General features: G+C 40.1%; 1 protein-coding gene across 1 annotated transcript in view; it reads right to left on the bottom strand.

Moving 5' to 3' along the window:
- Positions 1 to 14,641, bottom strand: part of RERG (RAS like estrogen regulated growth inhibitor) — a 118,107-nt gene extending 103,466 nt beyond the window's left edge. The window contains exons 1-2 of the mRNA XM_080811798.1: positions 14,015 to 14,641; positions 10,442 to 10,605 (exon numbers count right to left, since the gene is read on the bottom strand). Coding sequence (XP_080667924.1) covers positions 10,442 to 10,502 — 61 coding nt within the window. The 5' untranslated portion in view covers positions 10,503 to 10,605; positions 14,015 to 14,641. The remainder of the gene's footprint in view (positions 1 to 10,441; positions 10,606 to 14,014) is intronic.
- Positions 14,642 to 19,624: the final 4,983 nt, after the last annotated feature.

Below are 19,624 nucleotides of genomic sequence, written 5' to 3' on the forward strand. Positions count from 1 at the left end.
TTCTTTACTGGCTATAAATTACCCAAAAAACTCACTGGGATTCTTAATCATTTCAATTGAGCTTTATAATACCAAAGTGGAAAATGCTATGATTGAGTAAGAGTGTCAAGGGCCCATAATGTTCCAAAACCAACAGACTTCTAGATGACAGAAAATAGAGAAGGATGATACATAAAGTAGATCCAAACATCTCAGGGTAGACCAGAAGAATAGATGAATCTAACAGAACAGTATTTAAGAGGATGAAAATAAACTTCTACACCTGGATTAAGCATTTACAAACTATAGGTTTGGGGAGATTTGACATAGCAACAGCATATATAAAAAAAAACAAAACAAAACAACGTAAAAAACCTTTACTCGCAGTCTCTCCATGAGCCAACATTGCATCCATTGTCCCCTGGAAAGCAACAATGACCTCAGGATGTCTTAGCAAAAGCAGGGTATATTCACAGATTTACAGCTGTGCTCTGATCTGCTCTGGGTGTGCCACTTCTGAAATGCCTGCTTTCACTTCCAGGCCCCCCAGTGCATAGAATGCACAGATCAAATAAGACAGCCAAGATGGTGCCATGACAGGAAATCACACTCTCTGTAGGGCAAATGAAGTAACTATGAGTAACTAGACGGTAGAAGAGAAAATTCAGCATGGGTCCAGGTATGCTAACTATCTTAAATGTGTTAAGGGCTACCATAGGAAGAGGCACTTAAAATGTCCCGTGTAACTCTGAGGGTAAGCTTAAAAGCAACGAGCAGAAGCTAATGAACCACCTCTGGTTCCAAAGGTAGAGTAACACACAGGAAGAGCTGTTGTGATAGTTTTATGTGCCAATCTGGCTGGCTAATGCAGTGCCCAGTTATTTAATCAAACATTACCGTAAGAGTAACTGTGAAGGTAATCTGTAGATGTGGATAACATGCGCAGTCAGTTGACCTTAAGTAAAGGAGATTAGCTTTAATAATGTGGGTGGGCCTCATCCAATTACTGGAAGGCCTTCAGTGCAAAAACTGAGGTTTCCAGAGTGAAAGAAATTCTGCCATAAGATTGCAACATTAAAATTCTGCCCGAGTTTCAGGCCTACCAGCTTGCTCTACAGATTTTAGTCTTGCTAGCATAAATAAACAAACAGATAAATAAACTGTGTGTGTGTGTGTGTGTGTCCTCATCCTGTTGGTTCTGCTTCTCCGGAACAATGACTGACAGCCCAAGGACAGAATGGTCTATGTCCAGTCATGCTGAGTTCCTATCACTAGAGATATGCAAGTGTAGGCAAGGAAACTACGTTGGTTAGAATGAGGAGACCATTAGAATATATGCCTTTTAATAAAATTAAAAAGCATGTATAGAACACACTGAGTCTAACTCAATGTAATAGTTTTATTGAGGATCCTGTCTGTGTGAAATACTGTGTGAGGGTCTGGGGACATAATGATGAGTAGAAATATCTGGTATTCTCCCTTATTGGAACGTACTTGAGTCCTGTAACATGGGCACCTACTCTAGAACACAAACATGATGGTCAACAGATACTTGTTGAATGAATAATTGAATGAAAACGTATTTTAAGATCATAGGGAAATACATGGATACACATATTAAATAATGTCTGAGAAACCTTTCTATCAAAAATATTTTCATGTCTTACACTTGAATTTTTTTATAAGGGTAAGACTTGATCATCAAAAAAAAATTCTCCATGTCATGCTTCCTTCTCCAATAACACATAAGAGTGAATTATTTTCCTAAACTCTCCTCCTGTCCGGACAGCTTACACACTAATCCAAAAAAAAAACCCAACTCTATATTTATTCATTTCACCCATTTGAAAGGGCCAACTCCTAAGGCTTAGAAACCTGCCATCTCTGAATAGTCTGTAATGCTATGTTCTCAGTGGAGGAAGACTAACAGCCAACTGGTGGATTGAGCCTGTTCATCTGGTCTTCCACAATGGATAGCTAGCAAATTCACCATATTGCTTGTCCAAACAGAAATGTTAAGGAACATAGAGGAAGAACTACATGGACTTTGATAACAAGAGCATCAAAGTAGAAAGATAAATTCATATCACACTTGTAATTGTTCAAAGTACCTTCAAAGCCCTTCCTACCTGTATTGCTATATAAATAAATAAATAAATAAATAAGAAGCAAGCTGGCCAGCCAGCAAATGTGTGTCATTTGACAGATGAATAAAAAGAGAAATGAATGGGATGAAACTAAAGTTTTAACCCCAATCCTCCCAGTTAGTAGAGTTGAGTGCTTTAAAAAAAATTATAATAATTAGATCATATTGATAGGATAGAATGTAAAATGTTCTTTTGATAGCAATGAGAAATTTGGGGTGCCTGGATGGTGCAGTGGGTTAAGCATCTAACTCTTGATCTCGGCTTAGGTCATGGTCTCAGGGTCGTGAGATCAAGCCCCACATCCTGCTCTGCACTCAGTGAAGAGTCTGTGGAGATTCTCTCCCTCTCCCCCTCCTACTCCTGTGCTCTCTCCCTCTCTCTCTCTCTCTCTCTCTTAAATAAATAAATAAATCTTTAAAAAACAAAGAAAACAATGAGAAATTTATTCTACATAGGAGATGATTCATCGGTTTTCTTACACTTGATGCAACGCTGTTAAGAAATGAAATACGACAGGGGCGCCTGGGTGGCTCAGTGGGTTAAAGCCTCTGCCCTTGGCTCAGGTCATGATCTCAGGGTCCTGGGATCGAGCCCCACATCGGGGTCTCTGTTCGGTGGGGAGCCTGCTTCCCCCTCTCTCTCTGGCTGCCTCTCTTGCCTACTTGTGATCTCTGTCTGTCAAATAAATAAATAAAATCTTTAAAAAAAATGAAATACGACATTACAGGGGAACTTACATATACACGTTGCTGAGAATTTAATACATAGCCATATTGACTGGGAACACACCCAGGAGACCCAGGGGGCTTGATTATGTATTCGTTGTTTATTGATTACTGGAAATTTCTTATAAAAACAAAACTCATCATGTTTTACAGGGTTCATATCCTAAAATCCTAATGAGCACCTCATTTCCTAAGAGAAGGTGCTCAAAATAATGTGGAAAAGAATGGGGTGATACAAAATGAAAACATGTAGTAGCAAACTTGCATGAGTCATAAACTAGGATCCTAGACTTGGCTGTGCCCCAAAAAGCTGGGTGATCTCTGTAATGACCTCTCTCTCTCATAGGTATGTAGAGGAACTTTACATATTTGCTTACTCCATGCTGAAATTACCTTTTCAGACTGCTTTGCCTTTATAACGTAACTGCTTTCATTTTTAATGGGATGGAAGAAATTATGGCTGTTTTTCTGAAACCACATCAATTTTCAAAGGCAGCTGTAGCAACAGAGATGCGTTTGCACTGGAATTTTGGCTTCAAGGACAGTACCACTTTGAAAATTTGGCTGATTTCCCCAAACCCATAAGTTGGAGAAATACCAGGAATAAAAAGGGGAATTACATGGATGATTTACAATTTTCTTCACTCCCTTTCCTTAAAGTTAGGCCTTGTCAGTTGCCAAGAAAACAAGTTGAGATCAAAATGGAACCAAGTGATGACTGACAATTAACTACAGAAAAGTATTTCAATGAATAAATTGGCCATAAATTAAAAATAAGGGACGCTCCAATTTTAATAATATATTTCAGTAGAAAGAAGCAGGGACAGAGATTTGTTTTGGCTTTGAAAAACAAGTTTTGGTTTGGTTTGGTTTGGTTTTCTAGTATTGTTTCCTCCCTAACTATATTTTCCTTAAGAAAAGTCTAAGAATTGGTCATTGCCAACTTACAGAATGTTTAACTACCCACCAATGAACTGACTTTGATTTTAATTTTTCCTTGCCTTTTCCTTTTTTTCTTTTTCTTTCCTTTTTCTGAGCCCTCACCATTCCCCATCTTTGCTTTTCTTCCTGGGCATACAATAAAAGTCAGCGTGACTTACAGCTTGCACCGAGGTACGGCTTTTCCACATATCCATAAGCATACACCTCCAATTCGAAAATACCCTTTTGTTCCTCATGGAAAAAATAAATGAAAATTGACTCAGTTAGGCTGTTTGTCTCTTTTGGCTTTTCTATCTTTGCAGGTAAAAGAAAGTATATATGCTTGAAAGCCACAGGTAACCATATCATTACATTTTATGACAGGAAAAGAGCTAGTTTTCTAGCTGCCTCCAAACTTGTCTCAATGCCAACTTCCTCCCATTTGCCCAGTCTTTTAAAAAAAGCAGTTATTCCTCTAACCACCAAGCATACAAAGAACCAATGGGCCTCATTTCTGGTAATCCTTCAAATTCAACAACCACCTAGGAAATGCACACACACACACACACACACACTTACACTCAGGAGGTGTGAAAGTTCTGAACCACCTGAAACACCATCTGTTCCTCTTCTTATGCAGACAAATTGTGAAAGAAAATTTATCATTCAGGTTACATAATTTTAAAACAAGAATGACCAAGAACTTGAAGAGCTGATTGAGAATGTAAGTAGGTAAAAAGTGTGGTACAGGACTGTTGTCAGTGTGTGCTCACATTCATGTGACATGCCCAGCAGAGGCCATTTCCTATACTTGGTTTTCAAACTGGACCTGGAGCCTACAGGTTACTGAAGTCACAGGTCAACTTGCTATATCTTCCCAACAAGTTCATTTTAGTCACTAGCTGGCTGGGGGTATCATTTTTATAATCAGACATGGATATATGACAGAGCAATACTAAATTTTGCATATATTTTATGTAATTGATAAGCATGCAAAATAATTACATGATCATAATGCGATGCTTATATACTCCAAATCACCTAGATCTCTGTCATCTTCTTTTAGAGGTCCTTTGAGGGGCACCTGGGTGGCTCAGTGTGTTAAATCCTCTGCCTTCGGCTCAGGTTGTGATCCCAGGGTCCTGGGATTGAGCCCCGCATCAGGCTCTCTGGTCAGTGAGGAGCCTGCTTCCCCCACACCCCCTGCATCTGCCCACTTGTGATCTCAGTCTGTCAAATAAATAAATAAAATCTTAAAAAAAAAAAGAAGTCCTTTGAAAACAATGTTCAAGAAAGCATCATACTACACCATTAAGTCTCTATGAAGGGAATGAACTGGCATATAGCTACATACAGAGAAAAAGTTCTAAGATACGAAGGTTGAGAGGCGCCTGCATGGCTCAGTTGGTTGACTGACCAAGTCTTGGTTTCAGCTTGGGTCATGATCTCAAGGTCATGGGATCGAGCTCCACATTGGGCTCCACAGTCAATGGGGAGTCTGCTTGAGATTCTCTCCCTCTCCTTTTTTTCCCTCCGTCATGTGCGGATGCTCTCTCTTTCTCTCTCAAGTAAATAAATCTTTAAAATACAATAAAATCCAAAGTTTGGTTCTGTAGCATAAGGAAACTGACCTACCCAAGGAACTGTTGATATTGCTGTTTTCATTCAACATATGTGAAATCTCATGAACATACCCCAGCCATAAAGCACGCATATATTTAAAGCAGTATTGGGTACTTACTGGAAAAGTCATATCTAAAATCAGAATCGTCCCTGTCTCACTAAAAAATAAAATGAAAAAAGCTTTTCAAACTTTTTTTATAGTTGAGAGAGAGAGAAAGAGGAAGAAAAGCAAACAAGAACAAGGATACAAGTAAAAGAAGGGGAAATTGAAACACTTCTCTTTGTGCCTAGGAAAAATATATCACAAGTTTGTGTGTGTTTAGCCCCCAATTTGTAGCCCAGCAATCTGAATCTATGAGCTTAAGACTTCATGGATGAGTGCATGAACGAGCTTCTGATTTAGAGGATAGCATTACTCAATTAACTTTGAGACTAGCCCTTTCAAGAAATATATTTAGCTATGGCACACAATATTTCAATTCCAAAACGAGAATGTCAACTGAGAAACTAAATTTAAAATTTCAGTGGTTTCTCTCTCAGCTCCTCCCACACTTACTACAGATTTGAATAATATGAAGCCAGGAAGCATTTAAATAAATAGGGTGTGCATTCTAGGTTTTATTGCAGGTGGTAGTGCTTTAATCACTTGGAGTCTGTCAAATTATAGGCTGACACACATAAGGAAGGAAATCTATGTCCCGTATGCCATGTTATTAGTGCTCTACCCTCAGCCAGGAAGGGAAATGTTTACCCTGTTGGGCAAGAGAAGATGGGATGGGAGGGGATACAGGCTCTGCGGTCTGCAGCATCCCCCAAAGTGCTCACCACACTGAGGCAGCAACCAAGGTCCCTTGAAGACAGAACTTCAAGGTAACATTAGGCAGAAAGGGAAAGAATCCTCCCAACACAAAAGACCATGTAAATACTGATACATATATACATGCACACACACACACACACACATCACATGTTCTTTCGGGGTTCCTTTATAAATAACATATTATTAAATTCTGCCTGTGCTGACACTTCTATGGTCAACCTGTCAACCAAAGAGTTCTGGCTAATGTTAAATTCTGTTTTAAACATAGAGGGCTTGTCTATTACCTGGGCTTAAGAAGCTGTCCACCACATACCAGAAGCACTTTCAAATTTAAGGGTGATAATTTATTGATCACACCAACATATTTCTGGCTGTTTTTCCAAGATATGAGCCCCAAGCAGTATTGTTGTGATCACCAGTAGTCAAACTATAATTGACATTACCCAGACCTTGGTTTCAAAAGAAAGAGAGAGAGAGGGGTATGTCTGTGTGTGTGTGCGTGCGCATATGTGTATACATTTAGGGTATGCAGAGTTGCAATATAGAATTTGTATCTTATAAACTTTCTGGTTGTAATGAAAACCCAAATGTCCACTTGAATGTAAATGTATCTTTTATTGTATGTTTTCACTAGAAAACTTACTAATTAAAATGAGCATACCTCAGAAATCTATACTATTACAAGCTAAAACTGGAGCACTTACTTTGTGCCAGGTGCTGTTCTAAAAGATTTCCATCTAATAGCTCATTCGATCCTAACAACATCTCTTAGAGATAGGCACTATTATACCCTTTTTTAAAAAAAGGCTTTATTTATTTATTTATTTGAGAGACAGAGAGAGAGAGAGAGCGAGCGCATGAGCATGCAAGTAGGGGGTGAAGCAGAGGGAGAGGGAAAAGCAGATTCTGGGCTGACCATGGAGCCCCTTGGGGGCTCAATCCCACAATCCTGAGATCATGACCTCAGCTGAAATTGAGAGTTGGAGGCTTAACTGACTGAGCCACCCAGGTGCCCCTATATCCTTTTTTATAGTTGAGGGACTTGAGAAGTTTGGTAACTTGCCAAAATTGCCATGTTCCTGCAGCTAGTAAACTGTAGAATTGGACGTAAAACCTAACAGTGACACTCCCAGATCTCCTGCTCTCAACTCCAGACTACGCTGCTCTCTGTTAGCAAGGGGACAACAGGGTCTTGCTTATCCCCAGTTCCACTTTCGTAGTGAGTGTGGGGAAAAGTAGATCATACAGGTAAGCCTAGAGGCCTCTGAAACAGTGCAATCACAGACCCTCTGTTTCTACCCTTCCCAGATCTCAAGCTGCCTCCCCCAAGAATGACCTTCTGTGGAGAGGCGTTTGAGAAAATGAGGAGCTGCTGTGACATTCTAGCAGCTATAACTTTTTACAGACTTAAAAACAAACAAACAAACAAAAAAACAAATTACTTAAAAGATTAATACAGACTACAGAACAGAAAAGTAAGCATGTGGTATAATAACTAGGCAGAGATATCATATTTCCATATTAATAAAGAATTAGAATAAACATGAGTTCAACACTGCTATATGAAACCATAGCTGGGTTTCAAAGTTGACGGATATGAAGGACACTGTGGTTGCTTTCACGGAACTATGAGAAAAGGTCTCAGAATTGTCTCCCATGCAACAGTCAAACAGGTACTACCTTTAATGGGAGGTGTGGTTACCAGTTCTCAGGGAGACAGTCTAATGTTGAAATAAGAAAACACTGTATCGATGACAGACAAACAGGCAATTGTTTAAGGCATGCTGTCTATCCTTGTCATTTTCACCTACATGAAAATAAATACAAATGGTAGAATGTGTATGAAGTGGATAAAGAAACCAGCCCAAAGAACATGCATTAAGAATCACAGGACGTTACAGTTAGAAAGGACCTTAGTAAACAAGTCTAACTTCTGCATTTTACATAAAATAAAACCAAGGTCAGCAGAATTTGGATTGTGTGTGTAAGTATATCTTCAGCTCTGGTCATGAGGAATCGCCCCTAGAGAGAATGAATGGAGTGAGAAGACATGAGATGGGTATGTGGGACCCTGGGAGCCCTGGGTTTTGAGAGGCAGGTCGATGAAGAGCCCCCATGAAGGCAGCTGGTGAGGGGCAATGGAGAAGTAGCAAGAAAGCCAAGAAACGTGAGGTCATGAGAGCGTGGGAGGGAAGGAATTTTAGGAAAGACCGAGTGGTTGTGTTGAATGGTAAAAGGAGTCCTAAGAATATCAGAACTAGGAAATATGCATTAGATTTGTTGGTTATTGATCAGTGGTGACCTGAGCAAAAGCAGTTTCAGGCTCATGATTACAGTGGACGATTGCCATGTGTGAAGCAATGAATGAGAGGTAAAATAGTAAGATAGAACTTAAGATAGTAAGACAGTAAGTAAGCCCACATTCCACAAGCCTGGAAAAAAGAAAAAGATGGTGCAGTGGTCAAAGAAATCCTTATGGGAAAACAGTTGGTAGAGCATGAGAGGAATAATTGAAGCAGTCATCGAAACAACATAAGGGAAGATGAAAGAAATGGGTAGAGGTCAGCCTGAGAGATGAACCTTGAAAAGAGGGTATACAGAGCTTGCTCTGAGACAGCAGAGATAGGAAAGGGATGGCTATAATACAACTAGGTAGTTCTTTCAACCAAATTTTAATTTTTATGCTTAACTTTTCCAACCATGTGGAGTTTATTTTGGTGAATGATCAAAGTTCTAAAAATTCTCTTCTTTGACTGCCTATGTTAAGGTTTGAATGAATGAGTAATCAACAGGGAGCCCCAGGCCTAGACCCTCCACTCACGAAGAACTCAGATAAGCTATTGTTGGCAGCACAGTCTCCCACACATGCCCTTCTCTTCATCCTGCACTCACTGGAATAAGCTTCCTCATTCTTCAGATCCTTCCACCAGCTATGGAAATTAGGTTCTCACGCCATTGGGAAACACTGAGGAGATTGATGGGGAGGAGTTCAACTATCTTCAATCTTGTGAAGCCTGGCAAGTTTTAAGCCTTGCCAACTATCTATTTTCTTTGCTTGGTTTTTGCCACAGGCAAGAATGAGCACTAAGAAGGAAGAGTGATGGCAGAAAAGAGCACTCATAGAAAATGAAAAGGAAAAGAGAGAGAGAGAGAGAGAGAAAGGCTTAGAATAGGGAAGATTTACTGCTGAACTTAAACCAGAGAGCTGGTTAGGAAAGAGTGGTTGGTCACAGAATTAAAAGCTACTCATGTGTGTTTATTTAAGATTATGTGGATTACCTATTACATTGGATGACCCAAATGGGTTTCCCAAATGGGTTTCCCTAGTAGGTGCTCCTACTAGATATCTGTGCGAGTCCTTTCCTGAGAACCATGAACCCTGTGTGCAAAGTCAGTTATGGTTCTTTCCTCCAGGAAGAGAGTGAGACAACGTGGTCTGAAAAGCCGTGTTGCCCTTAGATTTTAGCAACATCGGCTTCAGCATTATTCTTTAATTATAAAGCCTGAGATACATTTTTCAAAACTGGATTAGATACATTTTCATATCCATCCTTTCCCCCTTAATCTTAAAGATATGTAAGACTTTTCTTATGTGAGGAATGAAAAACATAGTCTCTGAATTAGTATATGCCACAATACAATCATTTAAATTCACTCCAGAGGTGCTGGCAAGAGCTGTCTTGCTTGAGCTCATGCATTCTACCTTTTCCCCAACCCCTCTCCCCAATTTCAGAAGTGTTGGGTAATAATGCAATTCTGTTTCTTGAAAGGATATATTCATTCAACAGGCATTTTTTTAAGCACCCAACACATCTGTGACATTGGTCTGGGTGCTGCAAATATCAAGATGAATGAGATGTAAAATTGGCCCCTTGGCATCTTGTAAAGAGGAACAAGAGAAAATGTAAATACTTTTTTCGTTTCCACAATCTGATTTCTTTGGAGGTTTGTTTTATACCCTTCCTCAGAATACCAAAATCTATGATCTATCCATTGCCTTGTGTATTATCAGCAGACCTGTCATCATCAATAAGCAGAAACATAAATAAAACTGATTATGCAAAAAGAAAGTTCTAGATAAAGAGAGAGACTTCATCCAAAAGAGCAACACATGACACTATGAGAAATGCCAACCACACTTCTGTCTAATCCTAGGAGGCAGTATCAAAGACACACACACACACACACACACTCACACACACTACAACTACAATAAAAAAACTTACCTGATTTGCCCACACCTGCTCTCCCAAATATTGCCAGCTTGACCTCTGCACTTTTAGCCATGCTGGGTGTTGGTAGATAATTCACTGTCGTGCACACTGAAGAGCTGAGAAAATCTTTTTGGCTCCAGCCTTTGGATTCACCATATCACTGTAAATCTGCAGTCCTGCAACAAAAGAGATTTGGGAATTCCTAAGTGACTGGAGAAAGGAATTCATATTTATGAAGCAACTTCTCCCTGCCAGCCACCACTCACTTTATCATCATCTTCCTCCATGGCAATCCCATGAAAGGGTTATAGTCATTTACTGCAAACTAGTCAACTAATAAGTGATAGATCCATGACTTGAACTTAGATCTCTTTGGTTCTAAAACATATGCATTTTCACACCCAATAGCATTGCCTAAGATGTTTTTTATGAAGGCACTGTCTTTGGATCACTAATTGATAACAAATAGTTGAAGTGTGTGAATACGTGTATTTACCATGTGTCTATACATACCCAATATGCAACACACGTGATGGGGAGAGTCACATTTAGAAGTCTTTCTTTTCCTGAGGGCTGAATAATATACATTCATCTTCATCCATCCTACTGTAATGGTTGGATTTGCACTTCAAGGTTAAATTTTAGCTCAGTTCACACTAGATCCCATGATTGAGACATCTCACAGACATCCATGTTCCAGGAATTGATACACAATATCTACTTTATATCCTTATATTTTTCTGGGCACAACACCCCTCGTACACAAAAGATAAACGCCATGACTCAACTTCGGATTCCTTTTCTACGACAACCTGAACACTTAACACTGCTCTAACACTTAGGAAATGACATTGCATACAACGTAAGCACATGTGATATAGGGGCAGTGCTTTAGGAATGACACCAAGTTCTTAGTACCATGAATATGTAAAGCTGGGAACAGCTGTGGGGTTAACCAAAGGAATCCTCCAGCCATGGCAAGAATCCTTCCTTGAGATCAGACGACACCTTGCGTCTGATCGGCCGCTTTCAGATACCTGAGGTCAGCGCTGGTGAGCTGGCATTACTTCAACTTTTTGTTTACGTTCAGTCAGAAGCCTTCAAGTAGCCTAACAGTTATTAGGACCCTTGGCCCCATCCTAGGCTACTACTTCCTAGGAAAATGAGACCTGGCATCTTCCCTTGTTCCTCATGAGCTGTACGGTTTGGTTTTGTCTTGGTTTGTTCTTAACTCTCGCCTTCTCTCTTCACCACATGGAGCCCTCTTTGCTGGCACTCGCCTCTTAGTCACTAAAAACATGGCAACCCCTGCATTCACTCAGATAGGGGCTGACAAACTGACCTACCAAGGTTCACCGAGATTCTCCCTACTTTGTTTAGCTGGCTTTGTGGCTGTACAAGTACTCACAGCAAGACTCACAACTCTCACAGGAACTGCAGACTCCCTCGTTCTGAACTTCTGCAGTCAGTGTTTTAAACCTATATATAAGACTTGACTCTCATCCTTGTTAAACTTAATCACATCAGTGATTCATTCATTTCATCCTTTTTTTTTTTCAGTCTGCAAAGATATTTTTACGACACGAATCTGTTATCTAAACGTGTAAACGGCTCCTGCCAATGTTTTGTCATCTACAACTTTTCAAAGGAGCGTCTCAACAGAAAGAAAAAAGTAAAAATCCTGCTGAAAAGGGATTTCTACAAAGACGTGAACATGTAATTGTTTTCTTCATTAGGCATCTTAGCCATCAACTTGTACCTAAAGAATTTTGTACTTGCTGATTTCCAAAGGGTCAAAACTTCCTCTGAAGGATAAAAAGGTCAACATTGACATTAGCTATTGTTTACCTCACCCCCAATAACAACAACAACAAAAAAAGTTCTCTGTAATCATTAATAGTTGGAAAACCAGAAGCTTTAACATCTGCAATTTGTCCAGACCCATACTTTTGGCTCAAGATAAAAGAATTTCCTTATTTGTCATTTTATATGTATTCATTATGGAAAGGCCCTATGTTTAAAGTTCCGTGCTTCATTTCAGAACATCACAAAAGCATAATATATGGAGATATATAACTACATAAATTCTAAATAAGAATGACAAGCATTTCTTTGAAACATAGACCATGCAAGGGTCTGGAGCTTGTATAAACAACAATTTGTTATTTCATGCAAAATTGTTCATTCCCATGCACATAAAACCTAAGTAATTATCTATCTTATTTATAGTTCCTGAAAGTAGTCATCAGATGTGATTTTTAAAAAACATTTGTTAAGTCAAATATTTCACTAACTCCCAAATGGCCTCAGAGGTATAGGAATTTCACATCAGAAAGAGAAATTGTGTAGGGCAATTTTTTCACTTATGAAGGTACAGCTGCTTATTGTCAACCTTATGCTTAGAAAAATCACTTACAGGAAGACACAAACTGACATGCATCTTTCAACAGTTTGTTTTTCACATAAAAATGTGATGTTACATTTGACAAAGATTTAAAACAAAGATAAATGTGTAAATTGTAATAAGTGACCTTTTGCCAATTTCTGATGTTCAAAATAATTCATAATCCAAGACCTTCCATAACATGGACCTAAAAACATTTGTTTTAATATTATTGTACAGAAATATTCTGGCTGGGTCTAGAAGTTGCCATTTACTTATTATGTGGACCGTGCTTTACTAAGACAAAAACTTCTGAGCTTCTATCACTCCTAAAGCTAAAATCACACATAGATATTTAAGAGATTTAAGGCGTAGTGATTTTCCCCCCTACACATAAAAGAACTAAAAGAAAGCTTAGAAAGAAGAAAAAAAGGAGCTGGCCTCCCATACTATGTTATTACTAATATATTCATTGATCATTCCACAATTGTGCTAAGCACAGACAAAAGTGGCTACCTTCCAGGAGCTTATGATCTGTTAGACCTGTGACATTTAAGTCACCAATAACCTCATTTTTTTTTACATTTATTGAAAGAAAGATTTCATTCATAATTCCCAATACTATACTTATCAAAATTCCTGCTTTCCACTTCCTCTTTGGGGGGTAAAAAAAGCAAGCATCTTTATAAGGTAACAGTTTTTCTAACTTCTGTATTTATCATCAAAATAAAGCGCAGCTGTTTAGGCAAGCAAAGCATCTAGTCTGGCCGTGGGAATGAGAGCCTCTTCCCTAGCTCCGAAATCAAGTTCTCGTCTTCTGGCTACCGGGAATGCTCTCTCATCTTGCAACGCAGCACCCACAGCGACAAGGTTAATCCTGCAAGAACCCTGGTGATAGCTTAGCTCCAAAAGCAACAGGTATCCTAGAATGATCAACAGGCCCATCGTGGACTGCAGGTCACTTGCTCTCAACCTGGAGAGAAACGCAGCCTAAGTCAAAAAGGGCATTCTCAGTCTCAGCTCGGAGGGCGCTGTCAAGCCCTGCGCGCCGCGCTCACATCCCCTCCCAGCGAACCCCGAAGCCGCCCTGGGAAGACGCGGGTACCAGGAGAACCGACCCAGAGGCCAAGCGTTCAGGGGGTCTCAAGCGTCTGCAGGAAGTCGTCCCGAAAGAGCCACCTGGGCACGTGCGTGACACTCACCTGTTCACACTCTCCAGGCCCCGGAGAGCCGCGGTCCCCTGCAAGTTCGGGATCGGTCCCCAGGGACCGCGGAGCCCTCCCACGCCGCGCCGCCTAGCCTGCGGCTTGCGTTTCCGAGGCGCGGGGCCGCGGTCGCGCGTGGGAGCCGCCGCGGCAGCTGCGAAGACCGACCGACCGGGGCGGGGGTCTCCGCGCTCGCGCTCGCCAGGACGAGCGGCGGAGGGACTGCGGCAGGAGGCGAGCTCAGCCCGGCCGGGGCCGCCGCTCCGCCGCCAGGATGCTGCAGTGCGGCGCGTCGGCGCCCCCTACTGGGGCCAGAGGCCGGTTCCTCCCGCGACGCCGCCTCCCGCCCGGAGAGAAGGAGACACTTCGGTTCCGCGCGTGCTGCCCCAGGGCTGCCTTCCCTTTCCCCGGCTCGGTCCCTGGCCCCTAGGTTCTCGCTGAAGGACTCTCTCCTCCGTTAAAAGTTTGCGTGTGAAAGCATCGCTCCGTGGGGTTTCCCATTCCTTCCTTCCGATGGTGCTCACAATATCCCCTTGAGGTACCTTTGATTCTCCCCATGTTACCCAACAGGAAATTGAAAGAGAAGATAAATAACTTGTCCAGGGCTAGTAAATGGTTGGAATGAAATCCAGGCCGGATTGGAAGCTGAGAGATGCTAGGAGCGATATAAATACTGAATTCGATTGAAATTTATAGCTCTCTATTTGACAAAGTTCCAAAGCGTTCGTCTTCTCCTTACATGCTCAGTCTTTGTAGTGTTCGAACGGAAGTCACACTCCATCCACACTCCATCGTCCTCCAGACCTAACGAACATGATTGATACTGATGCCGTACTCGACCTGCTTTCATCTCTCCTCGCATTTGATATTTACACCCTCCCTTGGGGTAAGCACTAGTATAATTATTAGCCTTTCACAGATGAGAAAGTACCCACTGCAGGGGTACTTAGTGGGAGAGATGTAACCATGGAGGCAGTTTCCAAGGCCAGTGCTGACCCCACAACCCACACCTGGATAAGATGAGCCAATTTGGGGTCTTATAGCCTGTTATCTGTCATCATGTTTGCATCGTACTCATTTTTCTTTCATCTTCTCCTTTAAACCTGAACTTCCTGAATGTTGAGATCTATTGTATGTATCCCTGGATTTCCAGCCTCTACCATCATGCCTGGAGCCTTGTGAATATTCAAGAGACAAGGTGTTGAGTGAATGAAAAGAAAGGACAAGTTGTGACCAGATATGTTTGATTTCTCTTACATACAGAATTTGCAGTAGAATAGTGATAAAAATTGAACGTATATATAACGGGCCTGAAGTTTGGTAAAGAAGGCTGAGAAAGAGATTTCATCATCTTGGCATACAGGAAGTTTTTGAGGTCTGGCATGTGGAAAGAATTGTCTCTGTAGCTTATATAGAATTTTATAGAAACCCAATTACATGGAATTTCGTGGCATTTCTGTTCAGGGCTAACATGTTACATTCTTCCCCTATCAAATTCTATATTCCTGGACATGTATGTATATATGTGTATTTGTGTGTGTGTGTGTGTTTGTGTGTGTGTGTGTGTGTGTATTTCTGCAGACTTAAGTTGAAATGTCTACTTTGCCACCCTTCTTGAATGGAGTGATTGAAAAGTCCCCGAGCCAGGCCTTTTTTGAAGCATTTCTTTGGGATCTTGTCTATGCAAGCTGTTTCCCACCATTTTCCCACTTAGTCAATATAGGTCAGCTCTCCTCTGTCAACTAGGGGAGCTCTTGCCTCCGTGTTTCCAGTTCTTGATATACTACACCAAGAGAGATGAACCCTGAACCCATTGTGTTGTATCTTCAGTGTGATTCCTATATTCAATGGGAGTGTTTCCTTTGTCTCAAAAGCAGCAAAATGGAGCCACTCCCCATTCTGATTCTTGCTCCATGGATCAGTAAGAAAGACAGAGGACAGTTTGCACTTACAAATCCTCCATATTCGCTTGCTAGGGAGAGGTCTTCTAATACTTAAGTTCGTTAGCCTGGCTCCAGGCTTAAGCTAAAACATTTAACATCTAACTAGTAAATGAATTGTCAGTATAAACCCAAAACACAGTAAAAACTGGAATTGTGTGTGTGTGTGCAGGTGATAATTATGCTTATTGTAGATTAAATAAGTAGTAGAAAAAATACCAAAAAAATAGGAAATCACCCCTAAAATCACACTATCCAGAAATAACCGCCTTTTCTGTGAGAGAACCATCATCGTTACCGTAAGAGAACAGAGATGGGTCAAATGGCATTACAGCTATGCTAAGTGCTATTGTACTTTTTTAACAAATAAATAAGTGCTATTTTTAATTTAAAAATACACTTAATAAAGCAGAAGATAAAGAAATTAAAGCCACCCTTAAATGGTGGCTTCAGATGCTTTCTTATCTCACAAGTTATTTTATGTTCCAGATTCCTCTGAGGTTAAAACTACACAGAATGAGATCTGAATTCATTATGCTTAACCATATATTCATTTTTATTTTTATTTTTTCATATTTACATATTTACATGGTTTATATTTAACCGTTTATTTGTTTTAGTCAATATCATTATCATTTAAGAAGAAAGAAATTAAAAATAAATAAATAAATAAATATAAAAAGGAGGAAATTAGCTGTCTGTCCTCTTATGTCTCTCACTTCCCCTTCCTTCTTTCTATATTTTTATTTCTGTATTTTTTTTTATTGTCAGGATATATAATATTTGCCTTTGTTCTGTATTTCTAATTCCCAGAGTGATCTCAACTTAGTTCTATATTTAAATGGATACATTTATTTAATTGTTTTACCATTGTTTTTCTATTACTTACTTTTTATTTTGATTAATCCTTTCATTTCTTCATTAAGCAAGGTTTTCAAGAAGGTCTTATAGATGCTGTATCATATAATTGAAAATACCCATCTTTTCCTTTCCCTGTTTTCAATTTATTTTGTAATTACCCTACTTCGGTTTACATGATCTTTTCCTCTCTTTCTTCCTGTGTAACATATTTTGTAGTTATTATATTGTTTATTTTTAAAATCAAACATCAGGGACACCTGGGTGGCTCAGTGGGTTAAAGCCTCTGCCTTCGGCTCAGGTCATGATCCCAGGACCCTGGGATCGAGCCCCGCATCGGGCTCTCTGCTCGGCGGGGAGCCTGCTTCCTCCTCTCTCTGCCTGCCTCTCTGCCTGCTTATGATCTCTGCCTGTCAAATAAATGAATAAAATCTTTTAAAAAAAAACCCCAAACATCATATTGGCTGTGATACATAATAAATGAATTTTAATTCTGTACTTACCTTATCGGAGACCTATTTGCTTTCTCTACGGAGCAATGGTTTGAGGGCTGAGCATTCTACTTCATCTACCATCCTGAGATGAGAACATAAAGCCAAGAGGAGAGGTCATCTGAGTGTCTGTGTGGTTTCTGTTAAGGTTTACACACTCTGCTTTACTTCTGAGGTTTTACTGAAGACCCCATACCAAGATTCAGTGCAGGCTGTCAGAATCAGATATCATTCCACAGAAAAGATTCCCTCAGGCTTCAAAGAGCTCACCCCCTTCATTCTTAGAGCCCCCTCCTCTCTCTCTCTTAAGCCATTTCAATGACAACTGCTCACTCTCTCCCCTCCTCTTGTCAGAAAAGGAAAGGATAGTTGCTTAGTTCATTTCACTCCAAATTTAGAGGTGTTCATTCTTGGTGAGAAAGAATACCCAGGATTTGATGACTCACCAATACTGCTTCTGGAGAGAGGGGAGTCTACAACCATTATCTTTTATTTCCTGAGAGGATTTATTTTGAAGTTTTATGGAAAGAAATCATAACCTTCTCCTTGCTTTTTTTTTGCTGCTAATTTTTATTTTGTTGTTGTTGTTCTTGTTTACTTAAAGGGGTATTTTATTATTGTTATTGTTTATTTAGCTAGATGTTAGGCAAGGGCAAGTCTGACTGTGGCCACAACTAGACTTCCCCTCTGACTGAGAATGCTAAAGGCTAACCAAAATGTACAAAATAGCTGTTTAGAAGCATTGGAAAACAACCAAGGCTGAGTGCCAATCCCTGACAGGGGGTAATGCACTTGGGTTTAGCTCCACAGTCATCCAGGTTTTCTCCTTGGGGACATTTGAAGGGCAGTGGTCCATGAAATCGGAGTCCAGACAACAATGGGAGCAGAGTTCAGGGCTACTAATGCCACTGGATTCAGAGGGTTAAAGTGCCACAGAGGATAGCCACAGAGGCAGAACTCCCAATATTTGCACAGAAATGCCCCTGAGACCTTGGCCATTTCCTGGGCTGTGCATTGTCTAGTGAGTCTCTCAGAGACCTAGTAAAAGAACAGCCGCCTAGGGTCTGAAAGGTAGGTGGAGATTTCAGAGACCTCCGAGTCCTCAGAAGACAACTTGAGGCTAGCCAGAGTTTAGAGTACCTTCTGACGTTCATCTGAGGACTCAGAAAGATTAGAAGACCACACTTTAGAAATGAGGGCAATAATCTAAGGGTAATGGCAAATCTGACCCTCCCCTGAACAGAGATTAAAATGAAGCCTGGACAGGGACAAGCTAACCCACCAGTAAATGCACTGGCTGCCAAAGCAAAAAGCGACACTGTTAAGAAAGATAACATAATCCAGAGCCTCTAGAACTATCATCTATAATGTCAAGTGCTCTGTATTAGTCTGCTGGGGCTACCATAACAAAATACCACAGGCTGGGTAGCTTAAACAACAGAAATTTATTTCTTACAGTTCTGACAGCTGGGAAATCCAAGATCAAGGTCCTGGCAAAATAAATTTCATTCTGAGGTCTTTCCTCTTGGCTTGTAGGCAACAGTCATCTTACTGTGTACTCACATGACTTCTTTGCACCTGCAGAAAGGTGGTAAGAACACTCTGGTATCTCTTCTTATAAAGACACTAATCCTATCAGATTAGGGCCCCATCCTTATGACCTCACTTAACCTAAATTACTTCCATAAAGGCCCTATCTCCAAATACAGTCACATTGAGTATTAGGGTTTCAATCTATCAATTTTGGAGGGATAGAAACATTCAGCCCATAATACCTCCAGTAACAATTACAAGGTAGGCAAGAAAAAAATTACCAATAGTAAAGAGATAAAAGTCAATAGCAAAACAATAATAGATGACCTAAAGTGAATAGACAAGAACTTTAAAATTTCTAAGATTACTGTGCTAAAGCCTATAGAGGGAATTATGGACAAAAGTAGATGAAAACATAAAGTATTTTCATCCATTTGCATGTTTCAACAAAAAACAAAAACTATAAAAATGATTTAAAAAAAACTTTCAGAACTATACAATTTAATACTTGGAATTAAGAACTCATTCAATATGTTTAACAGTAGATGGAAAGATCAGAAGACAAGACTAATGAATTCAAAGATACATCATCAGAAAACATTCAAAATGAACCGCAGAGAGAAAAATAAATGGAAAGACCATGACAGAACTTGAGAAATGTAGAACGTGGTAAAAAGGTTCTAACACACATGTAACTAGAGCTCTACAAAGAGAGGAAAAAATGAGATGCAAACAATCGCTAAAGAAATAATGCCTGAAAATTTTGCAAATCTGATGAAAAACAA

Source organism: Martes martes, assembly GCF_963455335.1.
Source record: "Martes martes genome assembly, chromosome: 8".
In the NCBI taxonomy this organism is placed as follows: domain Eukaryota; kingdom Metazoa; phylum Chordata; class Mammalia; order Carnivora; family Mustelidae; genus Martes; species Martes martes.